This window comes from Drosophila innubila, chromosome X (genome assembly GCF_004354385.1).
Source record: "Drosophila innubila isolate TH190305 chromosome X, UK_Dinn_1.0, whole genome shotgun sequence".
NCBI lineage: Eukaryota > Metazoa > Arthropoda > Insecta > Diptera > Drosophilidae > Drosophila > Drosophila innubila.
This window is the reverse complement of record NC_047626.1, coordinates 16,475,534-16,497,570: the sequence shown is the minus strand read 5'-3', so window position 1 is coordinate 16,497,570 and position 22,037 is coordinate 16,475,534. Positions and strand designations below refer to the sequence as shown.

The 22,037-nt window shown below is 40.3% G+C and overlaps 1 protein-coding gene across 1 annotated transcript in view; it reads left to right on the top strand.

The window, feature by feature from the left end:
• Window positions 1–186: 186 nt before the first annotated feature.
• Window positions 187–22,037, top strand: part of LOC117787467 (serine-rich adhesin for platelets) — a 28,185-nt gene continuing 6,334 nt past the window's right edge. The window contains exons 1-15 of the mRNA XM_034626012.1: window positions 187–460; window positions 503–1,135; window positions 1,685–1,976; window positions 6,333–6,853; window positions 6,905–7,668; window positions 9,082–9,958; window positions 10,025–10,202; window positions 11,369–11,819; window positions 11,931–12,491; window positions 17,357–17,830; window positions 18,825–19,412; window positions 19,509–20,762; window positions 20,823–20,938; window positions 21,171–21,179; window positions 21,690–21,771. Of these exons, the coding sequence (XP_034481903.1) occupies window positions 187–460; window positions 503–1,135; window positions 1,685–1,976; window positions 6,333–6,853; window positions 6,905–7,668; window positions 9,082–9,958; window positions 10,025–10,202; window positions 11,369–11,819; window positions 11,931–12,491; window positions 17,357–17,830; window positions 18,825–19,412; window positions 19,509–20,762; window positions 20,823–20,938; window positions 21,171–21,179; window positions 21,690–21,771 (7,074 nt within the window). The remainder of the gene's footprint in view (window positions 461–502; window positions 1,136–1,684; window positions 1,977–6,332; window positions 6,854–6,904; window positions 7,669–9,081; window positions 9,959–10,024; window positions 10,203–11,368; window positions 11,820–11,930; window positions 12,492–17,356; window positions 17,831–18,824; window positions 19,413–19,508; window positions 20,763–20,822; window positions 20,939–21,170; window positions 21,180–21,689; window positions 21,772–22,037) is intronic.

The following is a 22,037-nucleotide window of genomic DNA, read 5'->3' as shown; positions in this document are numbered from 1 at the left end:
TTTGGGGCTAGAAATTGCTTTCGTCACTAGACTTCTACCTCGTGTAGAGGTTTTTTTTGTGGTATAAAGTTAAAGATATATATAGATTATTTTTTATATGCTTAAAGTAAGGAACCAGCTGAGAGTTCATTACGATATTGACCCAATCGAATAATTATTTGTATCTACTGATTTAAACAGGTTGACATGCCTACCATGACTCGGATGAATCGCCACTCGAGCTCCAATGCCGTGGAAGAGACGCGGGGCAGACGTCGCAATGCGAGCGGCGATGCGAACAAGGAGAACTTCGGGATACACTTTATGAGCAGCCCCTTTGGCAATAGCAGCCTGATTGCTCTCCAGGATCTGAGCAATGTGCATGGCAAGAGTCCGCAGAGACGCAGCTTCAGTGAGGGCAGTGGACCGCGACAGGCGACACCACAAATGGGGGCGCTGCGTTGCCTGCCACGCATTGGAGGCGCCACAACAATTGGGGGAGGGGGAGGAGGAGGAGGAGGAGGAGGAGTTGCCGGTCTGGAGGATTCACAATTGTCATCGTCTCGCATGGGAGACACGACCTTGGATCGCATGCTGGATGCGATTATCGAATCGGCACGTAAAGAGGTGCGTTGCAAGTCGGTGACTGCGACGGCGACGACGACGGTGACTGCGCTGCCTGCCACAACGCTGGCTGATGGCGAGTGGAGTGAGAGCAGCATTCATGAGATGGAGGTGCGAACGCCGACACATCTGAAGCGACAGCGTGTGGTGCGACGCAAGAATCAACAGAAGGCGGCAAGCAACAATGCAACCACCAACACCAACAACAGCAGCAGCACCACCACCACTACCACCACTACCATCACCAACAGGCAGAGTGGCTTGCGCCGGCAACCAAAGCAGCCTAATCTTGACCATATTCCCAGCATCAAACGTTGCCTGAGCTTTTCCAGCTCCACCTCAAGTGATCTGGAGGACGATGAACATTTTGCCAAACGCAGTTCCATGGCTTCCTCTGCCTCCGCCTCCGCCTCCGCTTCCGCCTCTGTCTCTATCTCTGCCAGCACCACGCACAGTGGGGATTTCAGTTCCAGGGGCAGCATCGATTTGAGCATCACTTACAATGTCCAGCAACAACAATTAAATGTACATGGTGAGTTCCAAAATCCCCCCTCAGATATCACTGCTTGATCCACTTTAGTTCAATAAGTTATGTACAATGTGAGGGTATTATTTAAATACGAAAACTTTAAATATATTAAAAAAAAAAAAAAAAAAAAAATAAGTTTTACAAGTTTATGGAGCACTTGCAAATGAAATAATCTATTTAAATGAATACTTATACAATCCAATTTCTTTAAGAAAAATTCTCATTATACAAAAAAAAAAAAAAAAAAAAAAAAAATTACTAATTATGACATAAAATGTTGATTTAAAGTTGGGGCTTGAGATCAAAAAGTTTCAGTATTTGGTTCTTAAAAAAAAATTCATGTCAGTTACGGTTCTGGTTTCGGCACTTAAAACGATACGGTTTATTTCGGTTCACGTTTCCGGTATTATACCTTGAGTAAAGCTAAAAATATTCTTGAAATTTAATTTGGATAAAAGTAACTTTTCATACCACCGTGGATCAAGCACGTGCATGCATCCCCAATGTAACCATAATATGAGAAGCAATCATTACTTTTGATATTTGTTGCAGTTATACGCTGTCGCGATCTGCAGCGCTCTCATGGCTCCGGCAGCATCAACGCCTACGTCAAGGTGGCACTGGCAACAGGCCAGCAGCACCACCCAACCACCAGTGTTGCCACAAGCAGCACGAGTGGCGGCAACTGCACGGGTCGCTTCCAGCGCACCGCCGTCCATCGTCACTCGAGTCGTCCGTATTTTGATGAGCGCTTTAACTTCCATGTGGAGGAGGGCATGTTGCATGCCACATCCAACCAACAGCAGCTGCAGCTGGCCGTGTGGCATCGGGATCGCCATTTGAAGTGAGTACGAGTAAGGTCAATAGCAGACAGACAGTATGCTCCCTAAGTATACATGTCATTCAACCCCAATTTAAAACAACATAAAAATCACAGACTGGCAAAAGACTAAGCCAAGTTAAGGACGCAAGTACATGAGGCAGGAAACAGGAGACAGGAGACAGAAGACTCAGACTGAGTTGCAATCTCTGCTTCTGGTTAAGGCATCTCTTAGCCTAATTGTAACGTTTTTCCTCTAGCACACTTTGCTTCATTGTGCATTTCCTGCACATAAACAAACGCAGCAACCCCTTAGGGATTGGGAGAGGGGTAGGGAAAGGGGCTGAGTTGCTTCCACAAATCCAGAGATACATCCAGCGCCTGCGCGTTGAGGTCCAAGTCCAAGCACGTCTCTAGGCCAGACTCGTAGCACTTTCCAGGAACTAAAAAATAAATAAAATAATACTGTGCCTGGGCTCCACTTTCGTATACCCTTGCAGAAGGTATTTTTATTATGTCACTTAGTGTGTAACTTACAAAACCAAATATTTTATTATTATTATTGTCATGTACATGAAACATAGTACAGGTTCACATATAATAGACGAATAATTGCTTTGGTTAAAAAAAAAATAAAGGAAAAAACAATTTCAAATTATTTTTTAAATTTTTGAATGTCAAAACAGTTGCTTTACTAACTTTTACATCGTACAAAAGTCAACAACGAGATTGTCAAATTTCCTTGAGATAACTCAAACAAATTGAACAAGCGGTTGAACATTGATTTCCAAAATGATTTGCCAAGGTTTTTTTTTTTTTTTGGAAGAAATTACTGACTGTTATTTCGACTTAAAAAATAAAAATTAATTTTTCAGTGCTTTGCAAGGGTATCAAATGTCTTGGATGCCGAAGATAACATTACTTTATTGTTGTGGTTCGGCTTTGTTTCGGCTCTGTGGGGTTCGGTATATGTATCGGTATTGGTATCAGTGACGGGGTTCGTTTTGGGTTCTCCCCATGTAGTGGTATGTGCTCTATGCCGAGCTCTCAGTTCGAGTGTTAAGCTCGCGCGACGCAGACGCAAAAACGGCAAAGGCTGGCAACGCTGCGGACCGCCAACAAAATCGACGGCGTGTAAACCGAAGCTGGCCAAACAACAAATGCTGAAAAGTGTGTGTGCGAGCTAAGAAATAATAAGAAATTAAAAGCAATAATACAAGAAATGGCAATTATTATGCACATAAACAATTTGTAACAATAACATATTTTTTTCACAATTTTTTACTGTTGCCAATATACATAGTAGAAGTGTTGAGCGTGTGAAGTGGTGCACATGTACTCGTACTTACCCTGTGTTTATTTCATGAAATTTCTGAAATTGTTTGCCTTCGTTGTGTGTGTTGGCAGTGCTGTCGAGTTGAGAGTTGAGAATTTGTGCTACCAGCTAAAAAGTATGCAACACAAAATTATATAACTGCCAAACATTGTGTGTGTTGTGGCGTGCGAGTTTCAATTTGTTCTGTTTCTTGCTTTTTTTTGTAGCATACTTTTAGGCACGCTGTTAAAAATGAATTGTGAGCAGGAAGAGCAGCAACTGCTATAATTTTGACTGCTTGCATGTGTTTTTATGTATGCGTATGTGTGTGTTTGTGTGTGTGTGTGTGTGTGTGTGTGTGTGCTTGACTTGATTTGCAGGTGCGTGTGAAATATAGTTTCAAACGCGTTTCACAAGTGGCAGAGAACAAAATTAATTGAAATTCAAGGACAACTGCCAAACTGGGCAGCTGACCTGTTTCCTGGAGTTTTCGCCTACAACACGCACACACTCACACACACTCACACACATTCATTCCGTCAGTTATTTCACTAGTCAGGCATTTAGTCAGTGCTTATGTCAAATCGATATGAGCATTTCATTATGCAATGGCCACAGGTCAAAAAAGAGCTATGGCATTCCCATAGAGTTTGCTATCTAATTGATATACTTAACTAGCTAAATGCACACCAGGGAATCGCAAACACACACACACACACACACACACACAACGCACACATATATACTTGTCGCATTTGTTATGCATGCATAATGAAAACATTTCGAAAATAGTTGTGTATTTCCAAATGCCTCGTTAAGCATTTTAAGCGAATTTACTTAACGACAAGTGCTGTGAATTATTCATTGCCTACTTTTAGGCTTCGTGTATGTGTACGTTGTGTATGTGTGTGTTGTATGTGCTTTGGCAACAGTTTCATTCACTCTGCCGTTTAGCAGCTACGCAGCTTGTTACATTTTTAATGCACTGGCCCCATTTTGAAATTTACTCAAGGTGCTCAACGTGGGTGGCCCCAAAAAAAAAGCCCGTAAGACCCTTTTGCAGACCTTTCGCCGTACCGACTCCCACAGCCCTTACCACTCTCCTCCGCTCTGCCTTCCACAACACTTCAACACAAAGACTGACAGACAAATAGGCGATTGCAATCGCACAAGTTTTTGGCGCTGCAGCAACTAAAATCAATAAAACTGACCCAAATACGCGGGCAAAACTTCACAGCCGGACAAAGGGAAGAGAGGAGACAGTGAAGTGAAGGAGACAGCGGATAAGGGCTGCAAAACATAGACAAGAAGCAACCGTACACTGAAAAAGAAATCGGTACTCTGAAAGTGGCCAAAAGTTCGGTGATCCCGAACTTTCTTAAGCCAAATACAAAATACTTTATTCAAATACAATTTTTCCTTAAGGTTTCAGCAAATATTTTGATCATAGGTGTCTTTTAAGAAGCAACTCAAATACTTTTCAATTTATATTAAAATCAGATTTATTTTTTGTAAATTTGAATGTTTGTTTTTTTCTGTGTAGCTAGAGAAACTTCGAGCGTTTCACTACAAAGTGTTTGAGATACAAAGCGCATTTCCGGGGCCAGGAGCATGGCTTATGGCTTTTGGCTCAATAGCTTTGTGGCCTATAGTTTTCTGGCCCTGTGGAGCTGCGTAGCTGCATAGCTTGCAAACGGGATCTTCGGAAATGCCACGGCACAACGACAGCTTAGGCGCTAATTGATTTATGTCACGTACAGCAGTTGCAGCGTGTCTAAAGCGGAAGTCTGGAAGACAGCAGAGGGGATGACTGAAAGGGGGGTGAGAAGGGTGGGGGAGGGAGGAATTAGTTAGGTGTATATGTGTGTATATAAAGAGTAAACAAAATGCCAGTGCAACGTGACGCAAAAGCCTCCAAAAATGCCAATTGATTAGACGTCAGAAAATGAAAGCGGAAACTGAAACGCAACCTTGTCTGCTGATTTGTAGTGGCCTTTAGACATATATATATATATATATATATATATATATGTATGTATGTATGTCTGTACATTTAAGTTAAGTGGTCAGTGGGAACGGTTCACAAAGTGGTTTGCTGGTTTGTTGTGGCTGCTGAAACGTTCAGCTATCGTTAAGGTCAAAAGCTGATGTAATGGAAATGCAATCATGATAAGCCAACTTCACTTTTTATTACATTGTCTTAGTTCTTCATTTACCCGGACATTCGTGGATTACAATGTATGTAAGAGAAAGCAAGAGGCGTGGCCGAACCCATTAAGTAAACACGCAGTTCAAGTTGCTTTCAAAAAAATTTTAACCGCGCCCCTTTTTTACCACGCAATTCAAGGTGCTCAACATTTCCTTTTATCTTTATGAATCCATATAATTAACTCTGCCAATAATAGCGGTCTATTTTAAATTTTGTTCACCACTTAGTTCGCCTAAATGTATGCAGTAGAATTTATAGTATTTAAATTTCTATTTCAACTCCGAAATACCTGTGTTTTTCAAATGTCAAAAATATAATTTCTCGGTCATTTGTTCCAAGTTGCAAAACAGCACCCGTTTAAAGCGTCAGAGATTCAATTTTTTGCAAAAACATTTTCAAATATCTAACAGTTTCAATAAAACTATTTATTTAAGGTACATTTTATATGAATTTAAAATGAATTTTTTGTAGGGACCGTAATCATTATAAGTTGTATTTTCAAAATCACGCTATAATGATTATATTTAATTTTTACGATTTTCTAGACCGATAATCATTACTTTTGTTCAAAAAAATTAAACTCAAAAATAATGATTACAAATGATTTTTCTTTTTTTTCGCTCAAAGTAAAACTCAACAATAGTTTATGGTTTCTGTGTTAAAGTTTTCGACTTGTGATATATCATATGAAAGGAATTAAATCATAGATCAAAATAATGTAATCATATCATATGATTGTCGAGTGATTTTTGTCTTTGATTTTTTGCCTTTTAAATAAATGCAAAGTCGGAACATCGACTATAGCTCTCTACTTTAGCCAGTATTTAATATGCTCCATTTTTATTATATTTTACAGACGTAGCGAGTTCCTCGGTTGCCTCACATTTCCATTAAGCGCTTTAGCCGAGCAGTCGAGCTTCAGTGCATCGGGATCCTACAAGTTGCACGCTCAGGGATGTCTTCATAGCTGCCGCAGTCAACAGCACGCCTTCGTCAACGTCACGCCCACAAGCCGTCCACAGCAGCAGCAGCAGCAGGGAGAAAAGGAGGAACAAGGAAAGAATAAGGAGCAGCAACAGTTGTTAAATTTTAAAGAAACTGGAGAAATCAACAACAAGATGACAACGATGGCAGCAGCACCATTAAAAGCAAACACCACCAATAACATCAGCACAGTTGATGACGTCATCAGCATCAGCATCGATAGTAAGCCAGATGAGGCACAGTTGCAGCTGCAACAGTTGCAACAACCACATCAACCGATGGTGTTGAGCAAAAAGGCGTTGCATCAACGTGATGCCGATGAGAATTTATTTTTACGCTTTCTCGAATTGGATCCACCAGCCGATGGCAATGCGAATAATACAACGGCAACGGGCAACAGCACGGCATCCGGCGGATCTGGTGTGGTCTCCGGCGGATTGACAGTTGCTGGCACTGGATCATCGAATGCGAATGCGAACATGAATTCGATAACGAATGCAAATTCGAACAATGCGAATCATATGAATGGCGGCAACGCGACGCGACGTTGTTCAACACTGGCCGGACGCCAGCCAACGGGCCGGACACCGTTCACGATGACCAGACGCTTGACGCGAACGGAGGAGCGGGGATTCGGTTTCTCCATTGTGTGGACACATCCGCCGCGTGTGGAAAAAGTCGAGGCGGGCTTGTCAGCCGATCGTTGTGGCATTTTGCCGGGCGATTATGTCATATTTGTGGATAAGCACAATGTGGTCACGATGCCCGAGGCTGATGTTCTGAATTTGATACGATCGCAGGGCTCGTCCTTGACGTTGGAGATATTCAGAAGGTCAGGCGCGGGCGCCAACATGGCCAACAACATCACAACAACATCGGTTACGGTCAACGCCAGCCTCAACAGTCACAACTCAATCCAAACGCATGCTCAATCCCAATCCCAAACCCAAACCCACACCCAAACCTATTCCCAATCCCAGCAACAGGAGCATGCAACAACAACAGCAGCAACAACAGCAACAGCAGCAGCAACAACAGCAACTACTCCAGCAGCAACAACAATGCTGTTGCAACGCACGAGCAGCACACGTGCCCCATTTAGTGGCAACAATCAATCTCGGCCTGCCACCGCCTGCTCCGGCACCACATCCTCCATTGAGGCGGCCAAGCGACGCCTGCATCTGCCTCAGGTTACGTTCAGCAAGGAGGTAGGCAAAGGGGTCATTGTCTAAGTGCCCCCAACCCTCTACCACCTGCCACCTTTAACTCGCCACTTGCAACGCTGTCCAATTCTATTTTTTTATCGCATTTTTTGTTGTTCATTTTTTTGCTTATCACTTTGTAAATATCTTTAGCGCATTAATGTTAAGTTTTTTTTTTTTAACAATTAAGTTTGGTACATCTTTACACATTTATGTATACTATATAATTAATTATACATTTTTTTTCACGTCCCTGCGACCACCACATTTAAATATTTCAATCCCACGCTTGACAATAAAATTACTTTTTTTCGGTTTTACAATATAAACATTTTACTTATATGTTCTTTATTTTGTTTTTCTTGGGTTTGTTTGGCTTCTTTTGGGTTTTTTAGTCGAATGTCGTTAAGATTAATTTTATCAATGCTTAATTAAAGATGAAAGATATTTTCACGGAACATGTGTAGAAATAAATCTCAAATCCAAAACTAATTTACTTGACCATCAAGAAAATGGTTTTAAGTTCAAGTTTTATAAAAATTCTCCTTCCAAACTGAAGTATACTCTTTTGATTTTCCAAATCTGGAAAACATATTTATTGTTTTATTTGCCAGCCATAAACAAAATCATATTGGATTATATTAGACCATTTTAGATCATTCCCATCCTAAACATACATATAAGAGGATGGGAACTTTTCTTATGCACCCTTCAGTTCCTAACTAAATTACAATTGTGAATATTTTATCTGAACTCAAGTGTGAAATTATGTCCAAATGAAGATACCAATTTCTGCAATATTTCTTATTCAGAGGTGTTCTACAAATCCTTAACAGCGCCAAAGCAATCCAAAAGCAGTTGTTGGGGTTCCTGAAAACAAACAAGCATCAAATGTCAAATGTTTTAAAAATTGTTGAGAGATTTGACAAAATGAAATAATTAATGAACTTAATTAAACTAATTTTTGAATTGAATAAAAATGCATAAAATACATTTTGTATAATTTTGTAAATTATATTAAATATTTCTCAACATAAAAATGTTGTTGAAACTGGAAGAAATGTGATTTTAATGTCTTCGAAAATATGTTCGAAAAAACTAAATCTCTGACATTTCGAACGGTTGTTTTCAAAAGCAATTCTCTTCACAAACTCTAGAGATTTATAGAACACACCTGATTATAAAGCATTAACAATCATTTTCAACATAAATACTTATAGCATACTTTTAGTAATTCTGCGAGCAATTAAACCAATTTAGAATGAACATATCTCAAATTTTGTGAGATGCAATTTTCAGAAGTTCTTATTAGAGTTGTGCTTACAATTTTGGCCGATAGATGGCTGACACTGCTTGCTCTCACCGCTAGCAACAGTTTGACTTACTTTCTCTTCTTTTATTTCCACGATTGCTCCGTAGTCCATTGTTCCCATCACGGATAATCGTCGGCGTTTTCTGCTGCAGCTCATCAGTCGGGAGCAGAATTTCACAGCGGCTCTACACTTTGGAATACAACGGTTTGTGCAACCGTTGGTGGAGCGTAAGGATCTGATATCGCCGAATGATCATCGCACGTTGTTCCAGAACATCGATGAGCTGCTGCGAATTGCGGAGGATATATTGGAGCAGTTGTGCAGCAATGATCAGGATCAGGAGCCGCACATGAATTTCGCCTCACGTGTCTATTTGTCCAAGACGACGGCAATTTGTGCCGCGTACAAGAAATATTGCAATGGCATCAAGCGTGCAGATTGCGTCCTGGTTAACAAGTCAAGGCAAACGGGTTCCGAGTTCATATCCTTCATCACAGAGCCGGCTGTGCCGCGCAAGCGTCCAGATCTCACAATGTTCATACACCGTCCGCTGCAGCATTTCCGAGAGATTCTAAAGCTGATGCAGCTCCTGGCCAGCAATTGTCACGTGGACACCGAGGAGCATAAGAACTTCAGTACTGTGATCAATGAACTGCAGGCCGCCTATCGAGAGATAACTGTAAGCAGCGGCCTAATGGAGCCTCTGGGCGAGGGACGTCCACTGCTGACGCTGCAGGATCTCGAGTCTCGCATGGTGTTCACCAAGTGCAAGCCCTTTACATTGGCCGTCCAGGGTCGTCAGTGGATATTCGGTGGCGATCTCTCACGCGTCGAGGGTCGCTCAATAAAACCCTATTGGACGTTGCTCTTCAGCGACATCATTGTGTTCGCCAAGGTCAGTCGGGATAGGGTGCTCTTTATTACCGAGGAACCCGTACCCATTGCCAATGTGGTCGACTCCTGTTTTCACATGCGCAAGAAAAGTAAGTTACCCCCATTTTCCCCATATGTATCAACTCGATCTAACTCGATCCAACTCCATCCCGCAGCTACTGAGTTCCGTCTGACTGTCGATCCGAACGGACGCCTGGCCGAGAGCCCAACCGGCTACTGTGCTCCTGATCTAACACGCACTCCAAAACGTGGAGCCAGACGCAAGAGTCTTATACTTCGTGCCCCTTCTCTGGAGCTTAAGGCTGTCTGGCAGAATCTCTTGCAGCGTCAAATGTAAGTTAAACTCATCCGTGATTCATATATAAAAGTATATTAGAGTCATTCCTCATCTTTAATGTATGTATGGAAAATGTTTCTTATGCACCCTTCAGATCCAAACTTCATCTCAAATGTCTAGAAAAACTAATGGCTTTCACGGAAGCTCTGTATTTTAGTCTTTTCTATATATACTATGCATATATGGTGATTCTTAAGGTTTCTTCTGAACACTTTGGCTTTTCTCGACATCTCACAAGAAGATAATTGGGTTTTCCCTGAACACCTGAGACCCTTTCATTATCCTTAATGTATTTGTACCCTGAAAAAAGACCCACTTCTTAAATCAAGAACATTCATCTTAAGCATTTTATTCTTAGAACAAGAACATTTTATGACCATATTACTAATAGTATTAGTCAAATACTTATAATAATCTAATAAGAAAAATCTTTATTCTTCAAACAAGAATAAATATCTTAAATTATTGTGAAAGTATAAATATTAAATATTTCATAAGAAACAAATAATGGACCAGTGGCGCTTTGGTTAGAGAAACCGCTTAAATTGTGAAGCAGTAGGCGCCGGTTCGAATCCCACTCGTATGAAAGTAAAATAATTAAAAAATCAAAGTAACAAAAAAATTATAAAATTAAAAAACAATTTTATTTTGTTTTTTATTTTTTGTTTTTAATTTTAAGAACATTTATTCTTAAAATGAGAACTTGGTGTTATTTGAAATATTCTTAAAACCAAAATTAGACCGAATTTCTTAGTTTTAAGTCAAATATCTTGATTTTAGAACATTTTTTTTTATGAGTGTAGGTTCCAAAGTTAATTTGGGTTTTAATCATAGGTTAAATATTAGTAAATATTATAGGGTTCCTCACGAACTTTTTAGTTGCTTGCGCCATACTTAACATAAGTAAAGATTCTCAGCTGTTTTTAGAATCCTTAGAGAATCCCAGTTGTCCCCATCTTTTATATACTTCCTTACCTCTATGGAATGTGAACTATGGTTTCTATACTTATAGATTCGTAGGTCCTTCAAAAGCACTTCAGATCTGAACCTTAGCCCAACTGCATGAGAAGATCGTTGTGGTTTTTCCGGACTATCCCTATCAATAATCCTTTAATTGCTTACTTTTCTTTCAACCTCTTTCAATAAAAATTTATTCTTCTAGATTTCTGGTAAATGCAGCACTGGGCTCAACGCCATTGTCCAGTCCATTGGACTCACCGGATGTGCTGAACACGCTGGTGCCGTTGAGCGATATTGGCATCACCTCTGCATCGATGGGATCGATGAAGCTGCCCTCGCTGGACAGCATCAATCTGAAGCAACAGAAACAGCAGGTGCGTCTCTTTCGCAGCAAGCGCCTGGACAGCGCCGATTCCTATGAGAATCTACAGCGTTTGGCCAGTGCGCTGGTGCCGTCGGTACACCAAGCGGGTGGTCATGTCTCTACCTCCACCTCCGCCTGCGCTGCCCCCTGCATTACGGCCAGCACACAGACGCCACAGCAGCTCTGTTCCGCCTCGTTGCCATCACGCACCACTTCACCCGCTCGTCGTGGTCATGCCAGCAGCTGTGGTGGCTCCATGCCAAATGGTGTAGGCGGCGGCGGTGGTGGTGTTGGTGGTGGTGGTATTGGTATTGGTATTGTGGGTGACAATTCGCTGCGTCGCTACAATACGAACAGCTCCTGGCTGAGCAGTAGCGCCAGTTTGACAGCTCACACACAGACACAGACACTGACACAGAACTCGGCACAATCGCTGCCCAGTGCGAGTAGCAAGTGCTTGACAGCCATACCGGAGGCAACCGCTGAGCCGGCGGCGTCGGTGGCATCGATAGCGACATCGGTGGCGCCAAGGCATGCACAGAAATTGTTAGAGTTTAGTCTGAGCTCGGTGGGTCGTTCCTTTATCGATGATTCTGTGACGCATGTGACGCAACAGGTGTCGCTGACCACGCCCGAAACGCCCACGCCGAATATATCGCCCAGTTCGCAGGTCTGCAACTCAGATGCCTTCTCCAATGACTTTGTGCCGCCGACAACATCAACGGTTAGCGTTGTGGCATCCACAACTGGCCGTACCGTTAATGCAACCATACCGCTGGCCGAGTTCGGCGGCTCTTGGGATTTGTTGGAGCTGGATCTGCAGCTAAATGAGGTGAATTTGGATCCGTGCTATGACACGGATGTTGAGGAATGCATCTTTTTGGGCGATGGCGTGGGCAGTGGCTCAAACGCTAACGCTGGCGGATGCATTCGCCAAATGGACGATGATGATAATGATGACGTTGACGTCGATGTTGACGCTGATGATGATGATGATGATGATGATAGCATTGTTGTTGACGATCCCTTTGGCATGCTGCCCACCAAGCCGACGCCGCCGGACTCATTGGATCTGTGATTTGACTTTTGGCTCTTAACTGAGACGGACACGGAAACGCAAATACGAACGAGAACGCAGACACGAACGCAGGCGCGTAGCCAATTAATTGACAAGCCACAGCCTTAGCCACATCCAGTATCAAAATCAGAACAGAGCCAGAGCCACGCCTCCCAACACCCGCCCTTACCCTCGACTACCACACAAGCACAATCTCTGAATAAATGAGCTTAGACAACCACCCAACTGAATCAAACTAAACTAGAACGAAATGAAAGTATAAGTCTTCGGATAATCGAAGGTTCAATGCCCTTGCAGATACTTAAAGTCGTCCGATTCCAATGAAATTTTAACAGTATATGTAGAAATTACTTTTAGTTTGATGTGTTGAGTTTTATGAATATATGACAAGTTTTGTAGAACTTGTAGAAATTATAGTGATGCAACCCAACACACGATAAGATGAATAGCCAATCTGTAACAAGTGTAATGTTTAAATTTGGTCAGTATATGTTGATGATGATGTTTTGGCTTATTGATGTTATGGTAAATCGACTCAATTTCATTTGCGAATATTATGGGATATAGTCGTCCGATTTTATCAAGATATGTTCATGTTTAAACAAAAACAAAATTCAAATTATAACCAGTTTCGTGTTATAAACACTATGAAACTAACTTGCTTAGAACATGGAGTATATATGAACAGTAAGTCGGATCCGATACATGTATACTATGGATCAATGATATGTGATCCTCTCTGCAAGAGTACTGAAGTCTCTAAACTCTCTTTCTTTCTCTCTCTTCAAGAAGCTACCTCGTTGCCTAACGTGCTACTATTTTGCATACAAGTTCTTGTCTTTGCCCCTCTCTCTCTCTCTCTCTGTCTCTCTCTCTCTCTTGTTCTTTACTTTTGTCGCTCTCTCTGTCACTCTCTCGCTTTGCTCCAATTGCCAAGCTTGCTTTGACTTGTGCTTTAAGTAGAAGCTGAGTTCCATCAACGCTTTTGCCAACCCAAAAATGATCAATTGATCCAACGAGTATCTAGTAAGCAAATGAGTGTGATCTATCTAACGAATGCCTTATGGGGTAACTGTAACTCAAAACGGAAACTAGACAAATTAACAAACAAAACAAAAGAAACGAAATAATGAAAATTAACATAAAAGGAAAACACGAATCCTTGCTTACAAATTGATCTAAGAGATCTCTGCGAATATGTGAGTACAAGTATATGAATTGAATCTTGTCTTGACATTCGTATTCAAGTCTTTTGTATAATCAAATTGTACAAATTTTTTGATAAACAAATACGAGTTGAATTGAATCTTTTGTACATGCACAGCTAGCAAACAGAAACATGTTAATTATAGTTAGTAAAATCATATTCAAATCGTATTACGAATGTTGCCCCTGAATGCATTCAACACTCGCATTTGATTTCAATTAATATTTGAGTACTCTTATTATTCACATTCACATTCAAATTCACTTTGCGATTTGAGTGCATTCAGCGCAGCACTTTGAACAAGTAAATGCGATTTGTAGAATACGATTACGTTTTCGATTAATATATTTATACTCGTATCTCTATATAATCGTATTGTACTCATACTCGTATTCAAACATCCATATTATTCATTCACACAATTATTGGATATTTGGGGAGAAGAGATGTGTACACGTATATGTAAGATTCTAGCTAATATCGTAACTAATACTTAAATAGTTATTTACAGTTTAGTAATTATTAGTGTAGACCATATGTCATAGATAGTCAAATATATACCCACATAAACACACACACACACACACATATACTACACATATATGTACATAACTACAAACACTTACACTTTGTTTTATAATCGTATTTACATATACTTCTATATACATATACATATACATATACTTATACCTATTCGTATTAATCGTCTTCGTTAACACGATTAAAATGTTTTTGCCAACACCTTTAAAAGTAAACCCAAAAAAAAAAAATCGAAAAAAAATTATCGGAAAGCTTGACAACAAAAAAAATGCTTCCATTTTGTAGCCAAAACAAAAAGAAGAAGAAAGAAACGAAATGAAATGAAAAAATCAAACTATTGTTGTTATCGTTGTTGTTATATTTATTATTCATTACGTCCATTGCCTAGCTATATCTTAGTCTAGTCTCCATTTCGATTAGTATGCTCCAATTCGGTTTTATTTAAACTTAAGTTAACCGTTTGCCAAAAAACGCTGCCATTCCAAAATTTTGTATTATTCTGCGCCAATTTGTGATCGATAGAATTGGTATATATATATATAAGTATATACGCTATATAATCTATGTAACTGTAACTGTATTTGTAACTGCAACAATCTTTGCTCAGTCTCAGGCACCAGCTCGTTTTTTTTGACCCAGTCCACAAAGCGGCTTAGAGAATAATCAACAAGCTGCTTACATATGTTGCTCTCCTATCTATATGCATATGGGAATCTTTACAACAGTCAAAGTCAATTATTTCCATTAATGTCTTGCACTTTATTGCCTTTTAATGTAGTCGTAATACACACTCCACACTCACATACACACATATACACATATACACGCTCCTCTAAGTAGTTGAGACTCGCACAAGGACAGATTCTCAAAGGGAAAGAGGCTCTTAATTAACATTTGCATATTGCATGTCAAATACTCGTACTTTGTAGCTTTTATTTACTTTCAGTTGATTCCTTTTAATTTCTATGTTGCACATAGTATACTTTTAGGCGATGATTCGTCTAACAATTATATTTTAATTACAGCTTTTAATTTGTTTAATGACGCAAGAGTATATTACCCACAATTTATATATCTTTATTATGTACTTACTTTCATATTTTTATTATATATTCCTTTTTATGAAACGTGTTTAGAGTTCCATAAGTGCTTATATTTAAATTAGCATATTATTTGGGATGTACTAGTACTTAACTTATATTTGAATCCAAATATTTATATATTTTTAACTGTTTAACGTCAATTAAAAGCAATATATAAATAAAATGAAGTATTTAACATTAAAATATAATTTTAAAAGTTAATAAAAAAAAAATTGCAAATCATTACAAATTTATATGTGAATAATGTTAAATAAATTAGAAATTTATTTGATTTTAACTTGAACAACATTAGAACAAATTTATTAATATTAACAAATTATTTTTATTTTAAAATATTCGTTTTTTCTTATTTTTTTCTATTTATTAATATTAAAAATGAAATTGCACAGATTTTCATACGTTGTCAAGCCATTGTGCGTTCTTTATTGCTGTGACGCCCCGATAGACAGTTTTGGACTTCTAAATTCTGTAAAGTCTTATTTGATAAAATCGGAAGAGACACACACGTACACGTATACACTTACACACGCATACAAATACACTAATGTTGTGACTGCTTTTGGGCCTTTCTAATGAATTATATTATGTATACGCCTCGTGTGAGCGGTGCCCCATTGAGCAAATTTGTGTTGCCGTAGACGTAGCTTTATTCTCCCTTCCCCCTCGCATTAAGCTATATACCTATATATTATGTAATCACATAAATTAGATATACACACATATATAGATAAGTATGTGAATGTGATGTGATGCCCATGTATTGAGAGGCAAGTGGCACTCCATGTTATCGTACTTGTACTTAGTACATATGTGTATCTAGGATTGTTTTTAACAAAAATAATTGTTCGATTAATATTATTATTATTATTATTATGATTTTGTTGATATTTTGCCTATGATGAGAGAGCAGTAAAGTTGCAAAATGATAGAAGAAGATTATATACATACATACATACATATATGATGATGATGAGTTTGAGAAACGATGAATAATAAAAACAAAATGATTCTTTGACTAAAAACGCTTGTGATGTTCTTTTTATTTAAATTTCTACCAAAAAAAAAAAAAAAAAAAAAAAAAAACAATACAAATTCTCCAACCAAATGAAAATAAAACCCACCGAGCACTCACTTTGTACCACTCTGTACGTTGCCCAATATGTTATTTACAACCGTTCCGCATATTGAAAAAAAAAAAAAAACTCTCTTCCCGGTCCCGGTTAATCCTGCGTTTAAATTGGTTGACCAGAAAAACCAGAAAATCTAGAAATTTGATCAAATTAAAAATTGTGATGGACTCAATTTTAGTTTAGTTCAGTTCTATTGCAAAACTTCTTCTGTCGCTTTATTCATTATTTCCAATAAAAATTCGCTTATTTATGTTATCGTTATTACTATCGTAATATATTGTTCTATATTGTGTTGTATTTGTATTGTTGGTTTCTTTATAAGCGTTATCGTTATTGTTGTGTGAACCTCTTACAGTGCAAGCGTTTTTAATCAAAGATGGCCAAAACTCGCGAGTTTTTATTGTTTCTGTTGTTTCTCGAAAGCCAAGTCAAATGCAAAAGCCAAGTCAAAAAAAAAAAAAAATAAAAATCAATAAATCTAAAGACCAAGGAGCAAACTCAATTCTACAAATCAAGTCAAAGACAAGAACATTTTATGCACAAGACGAACAAATTAATCGCAATTAATGATCGAAATTAATAATGAGCCCATCACAAATTTTAATTTGCAAGCAACGTCGGGCAGCTGCAGCTCTGTGTGTCTGGTGTGTGGTGTGTGGTGGGTCTTGGTGGTGCATGTGGGTCTGGGTATGGTTTGAGGCTCATTTCGTGGGTTACACAATCTAACCAAGCGATATCTCCTCCCCCGATTCGTGGGGATGGTGATCGCGACTATTGCAGCAGAGAAGCACAAACCATGGCCATGCCGTGGAGCAAATCGAGCTGCTGATTGATGAGAAATGTCGCATCCTCAACAAGACGGGCACACCGAAATCAAGTGCCTTACACTTAGCCAACTGGATGAAGGGTCAACTGGACAAGCAACAACAACAGGCCCGTCTCGTGGCCATCGCACGGTCCCAGGAGAATGTCAGTGCCGATGATGAGCAGCTGATCTTCAACAGCGACAGCGAACAGGATGAACGCATCATTTATTGGACACGCCAACAGCTGGAGAAGCGCACCAAAGAGCTTAACCTGGCCAAAGAGAATGGCACCTTCTTGGCCAAGCCCAATTTTGGAGGAAAACGCCTCAGCGGCGTCGAGGAACTAAGCATGTGTGCCACATCCGACATCTATTCCGAGGCAGAGGTTGTTCCTAGCCAGATTAGTCAATCGCATAGCACCACATCGGATAGTCAGGTGAGTTAGAATTTACACGTATGCTATCTAACATATGATAAATACTAGAGATGGGCGTGATAAGAGGTTTATTATTGTCTGTAAGACACGACACGGCGTCAAAGTGATTCATGATTTATTCTACAAAGCTATTATTAATAGCACATTTGGCACATTCGACTCAATTTTCATCATTCGGGTCGAATGTGGACTTCATTTCAGTAGAAAATCCGAATGTTCATTTTGGCTCATTCATAATGAATGTTAAGACTTTTTGCCATTCACCCCGGCGAATTTCAGTATTTTTTATAGATAAAATGGTAAAAATAAAAGCAATTAACACTTTAACCAGCTGTTTTGTTGAATAAATATAAGTTAACATAAAATTTGAGCGAATTATAATTGCAAATAAAAATGAAAATGTACTTATTTTCATCTTTTTATAATTTTTGCACAAAAATCGAACTGCTGATTTATTTCGGGTGAATGGAAAATGTTATAACAGTTTCACATTTGGTCGTGGAAAGCCAAAAATCTGACTCATTCAAATGTGAGCAAATGTGTCAAATGAACTAGATGTCAAGCTGAGCAAATGACTTTTTTATGAATGGATAAAAGTGAATAAAATAATAGTTTTTTCACTTAAAAAAAAAAGAAAAAAAACTACTTTGATACATTTTCTCATTTATGTATTCTATATTCTTAAGAGGATATAGAGGATATATATCATAGAATTTAGTATTTAAATGCGAATAATTTTAAAATGTCATGCATTAATGAATCTTTATATTTCATTCTAAAATTTAAAGAAAGTTTAATTTTGATGAAAAAAAAGAAAAAAAAATTTGTTTTACAATATGTGAGCTTTTCATCAATTTTTGCGGCTCAGATTTCTGTAGAATTGCATATATATAGAAATTATTCTTGGAGAGCCCGCCCGTCTCTAGCTGCAAATTTGTGTGTAGATCGTATTGCTAGAGCTGGTATTTTTTTTTTTGTTTTTATTGTCGCTTAGATCACAGTACGCTCGAGTCCCATAGTGCTCGACAAATTGGCAGTGTGCCGCCATTGCCATAAGAATTGCCAGCAGAGTGCAGCGGGTGGCGGAGGAGGACGCGGATCAGCTGGTGCTTCAGGGGCTGCTACAGCTGGTGGCGTCTCCTCATTGCTATGCAACTCACTGAAGGTGCAGCACAGTCAATCCTCGCCGAATCGCTGCTGCAAGCTCAATGGCATTGGGACGGCAGCGGGAGCGGCTGCTGGTACCGTCAGTGGTGCTGGTGACGGTACTGGTACTGGTACTGGAACTGGTACCGCCACTGGCAGCGTGACGAGCATGTCCAGCAGCACGATCACCGGTGAGCTATCCTCCAAGGTAGTCGCTAGCAGCAGCCGTCGGGAGACCGGCGACACTGAAAGTGATGTGGCCCAACTAATAACGGATGAATTGTCGCTGTCACAATCAGAGGCGACCGATGACAGCGTTGGCGCCATGCCCAACAGCAGCAGCAGCAGCGCAGCGGTCGCCGACGCCCAGCTACGCGTTCTAGGGCAGCAACAGAGGACGCCGCTGGCCAACGGACACTGCTCGGCTTCCGTCTCAGTATCAGCATCAGCATCCGCATCAACCTCAGTTTCAGCCCCAATCTCAGCGTCACATTTGGGTGCAGCTGCATCATCACCGGCGAGTTCGGCAAAGGTACAGCCTCAACCGCCGCCACGACGCACACGCATTGTGGCACATTCAAGCCAAGAGCCGACGCGACCTTGTGCCAATCAACAGGTGAAGGCCATTGTGACCATCACGGAAACCGCACGCATAATGCGTAGCACTGATCGATCAACAGCGGGTTCCGCATCCGGTTCGATTTCTGGTTCGCCGGCCAAATATGCGGCCTGCCGTTGTCGCTGTACGCCGGAGGATTTCACGCAAACGCAGATGGCACCCGATAAAATGGAGCAGCAGACCTGCAAGCTGCTGGAGTCGCCGAAACAGAAGGCAACCGCTGTGCAGCGACAGGAGGATGATCAGTTGTCCCTCATGCTCATTGGACTCGCACAGTTTGCACCGACGATCAAATTGTGTGGTCAGGAAAATCGATCGATGGTCATCAAGGAAGCGAATCCAACGATTGCTGTGGTGCCGCCCACGCCGGATGCGGTGTTGACCAAAACCACAACGCATGTGTGGGATAACAGTGGTGGTGCAAGTGGTGCAAGTGGTGCAGTTGCCACAGCTAGTGAGCAAATTACGACAGCAACCACATCGACAACAACGGCCAAACAGCCGAGGCAGGCAATCATTGAGAATATACCCGAGGACTCGTGCGATGAGTCGCCGCTGGAGGAGGAGCCACCTTACCGACCGATGGGCACTGCCCTGAGACGCTTTGGCACCATGTCCAGTCTGGAGAAGTTGCCCTCCGATGAGCAGGACGATGATCAGGAGCCCTACACACAGAATGGCCTCAACGAGCAAAAGGAGGCGATTAACGATGGCGATAACGATAACGACAACGATAACGATAACGATACCGATAACGATGGCGAAGATGATATCGATATCGATGCTGATGCTGATGATGATGATGAGGATGCAGATAAAGCGCTCGCTCAGAATCTTAACGAGCTGGCGACCTGTTCCAGTGTGACCATCACAAATGGAGATGTTCTCGCCAGCGGTGCCTGGACGAATCGTGCTGGAGCATTTGTCAGCGATAAGATGTCCTTCTTCGAGGAGTCTCGAGCATTTATCGACAAGTATTTGGGACGTTGGAATGCAAATGAACAGTCATCGGGTCAGGGACAATCGAATCAAACGGCATCCGAGACGGATGAACAAATGGATGAATGCACATCGGGCGCCACATCGGGGGAGGAGGTGTGGGGCACACCAACCAGCGGTGGGGATAACGATGACATGCAATTGATCAACTCGGAGAATACACACTCGGTAAGCTTAATCCAACCGAAAGATTTTCAAGTTAACCAACTGAATTGAACACTGTCTCAGTCACCGACAAAGTCAAGCACCTCGTTGAATGATGATGATGATACCGAGCTGATGATGGATGAACTGCTGATGGCGCCTCCAATGACCGCCAGCACCATTCGAGGACTGCTGCCACGGTATGTAGAGCAAGACTAAACAAAGTTATTAAATAGATCCTAGCTAGAACCATTAGACTAGTCCAATTTAAATGAAAAAACAAGTAACAAAATTAATATAAAGATATAACTGAAACTAAAATTCGAGCTAAAGATACAACACAATCTTTAGCTCTTTAAACTTAAGTATATAGTTATATATATATATGAATATTTCTTCTTCTTTTATGTGTTCTTTTGGATTATTCCGTAGTTTTTACAGGTGTTTCTTTCGTTCTTTCGTAACTCTATTCACACGTAATTGCCGACAATCATTTGAATTCAATTCGCTGACCATTTTTTAGAGTACTATTTATTATTAACTGTATTCTATATCATCCTGGGATAGCTTAGATCATATGTATATCTTTATAGAGAGCTTAAAGGTACTAAAACCATTAGACAAACCTACGGACAGGTCGGACTCCCAATTCTCATATACGTTTAGTCGATAATAGTTCGTATAAATATACATATAGTACACATGTTAGTCTCTAATCATCTCAGTAGTGTATATCATAGCTAAGTATAATGCTAAAGACATGTCTACATCTATTTATACCGTATATATAACATTGCTCAAATCAAAATTTATATCATTTATGCCATTTACACAACAACAACTTCAACACGCTCTAAATTACAAATAAATACAAACAATTCGCTACATCCCATATCGTATATCGTATATCGAATATCGTATATCGTATATATCGAAACTTGTAATGCTTAGACGCCGTCTTGAGCCGCTGTTTGAGGAGGAAACTGAAAGCGATGAAGAGAAAACCCAACAGGACAGCGATGACATCAAAAAGGTGGGTCGTATTTAGAACAAATCAATTCAAGCAATATCCACCAATTCGGCCAGCACTACTTTCCTATATCACAGCACTGTTAATGCTCGACTTTACACTTTATGTCGTCCGGCATGACAACACTGTCGCTGTGTCAACGTTATTTCAAAATTGAGTTCGGCAAAGCCGAAGCTGCTATACTCTCGCTGTGAAAGCTCAAAAAAAAAAAAAAATCGTATCATTAGTCATGTTTTCCGATTCAAATTCCGATTCCATAACCTCAAAAT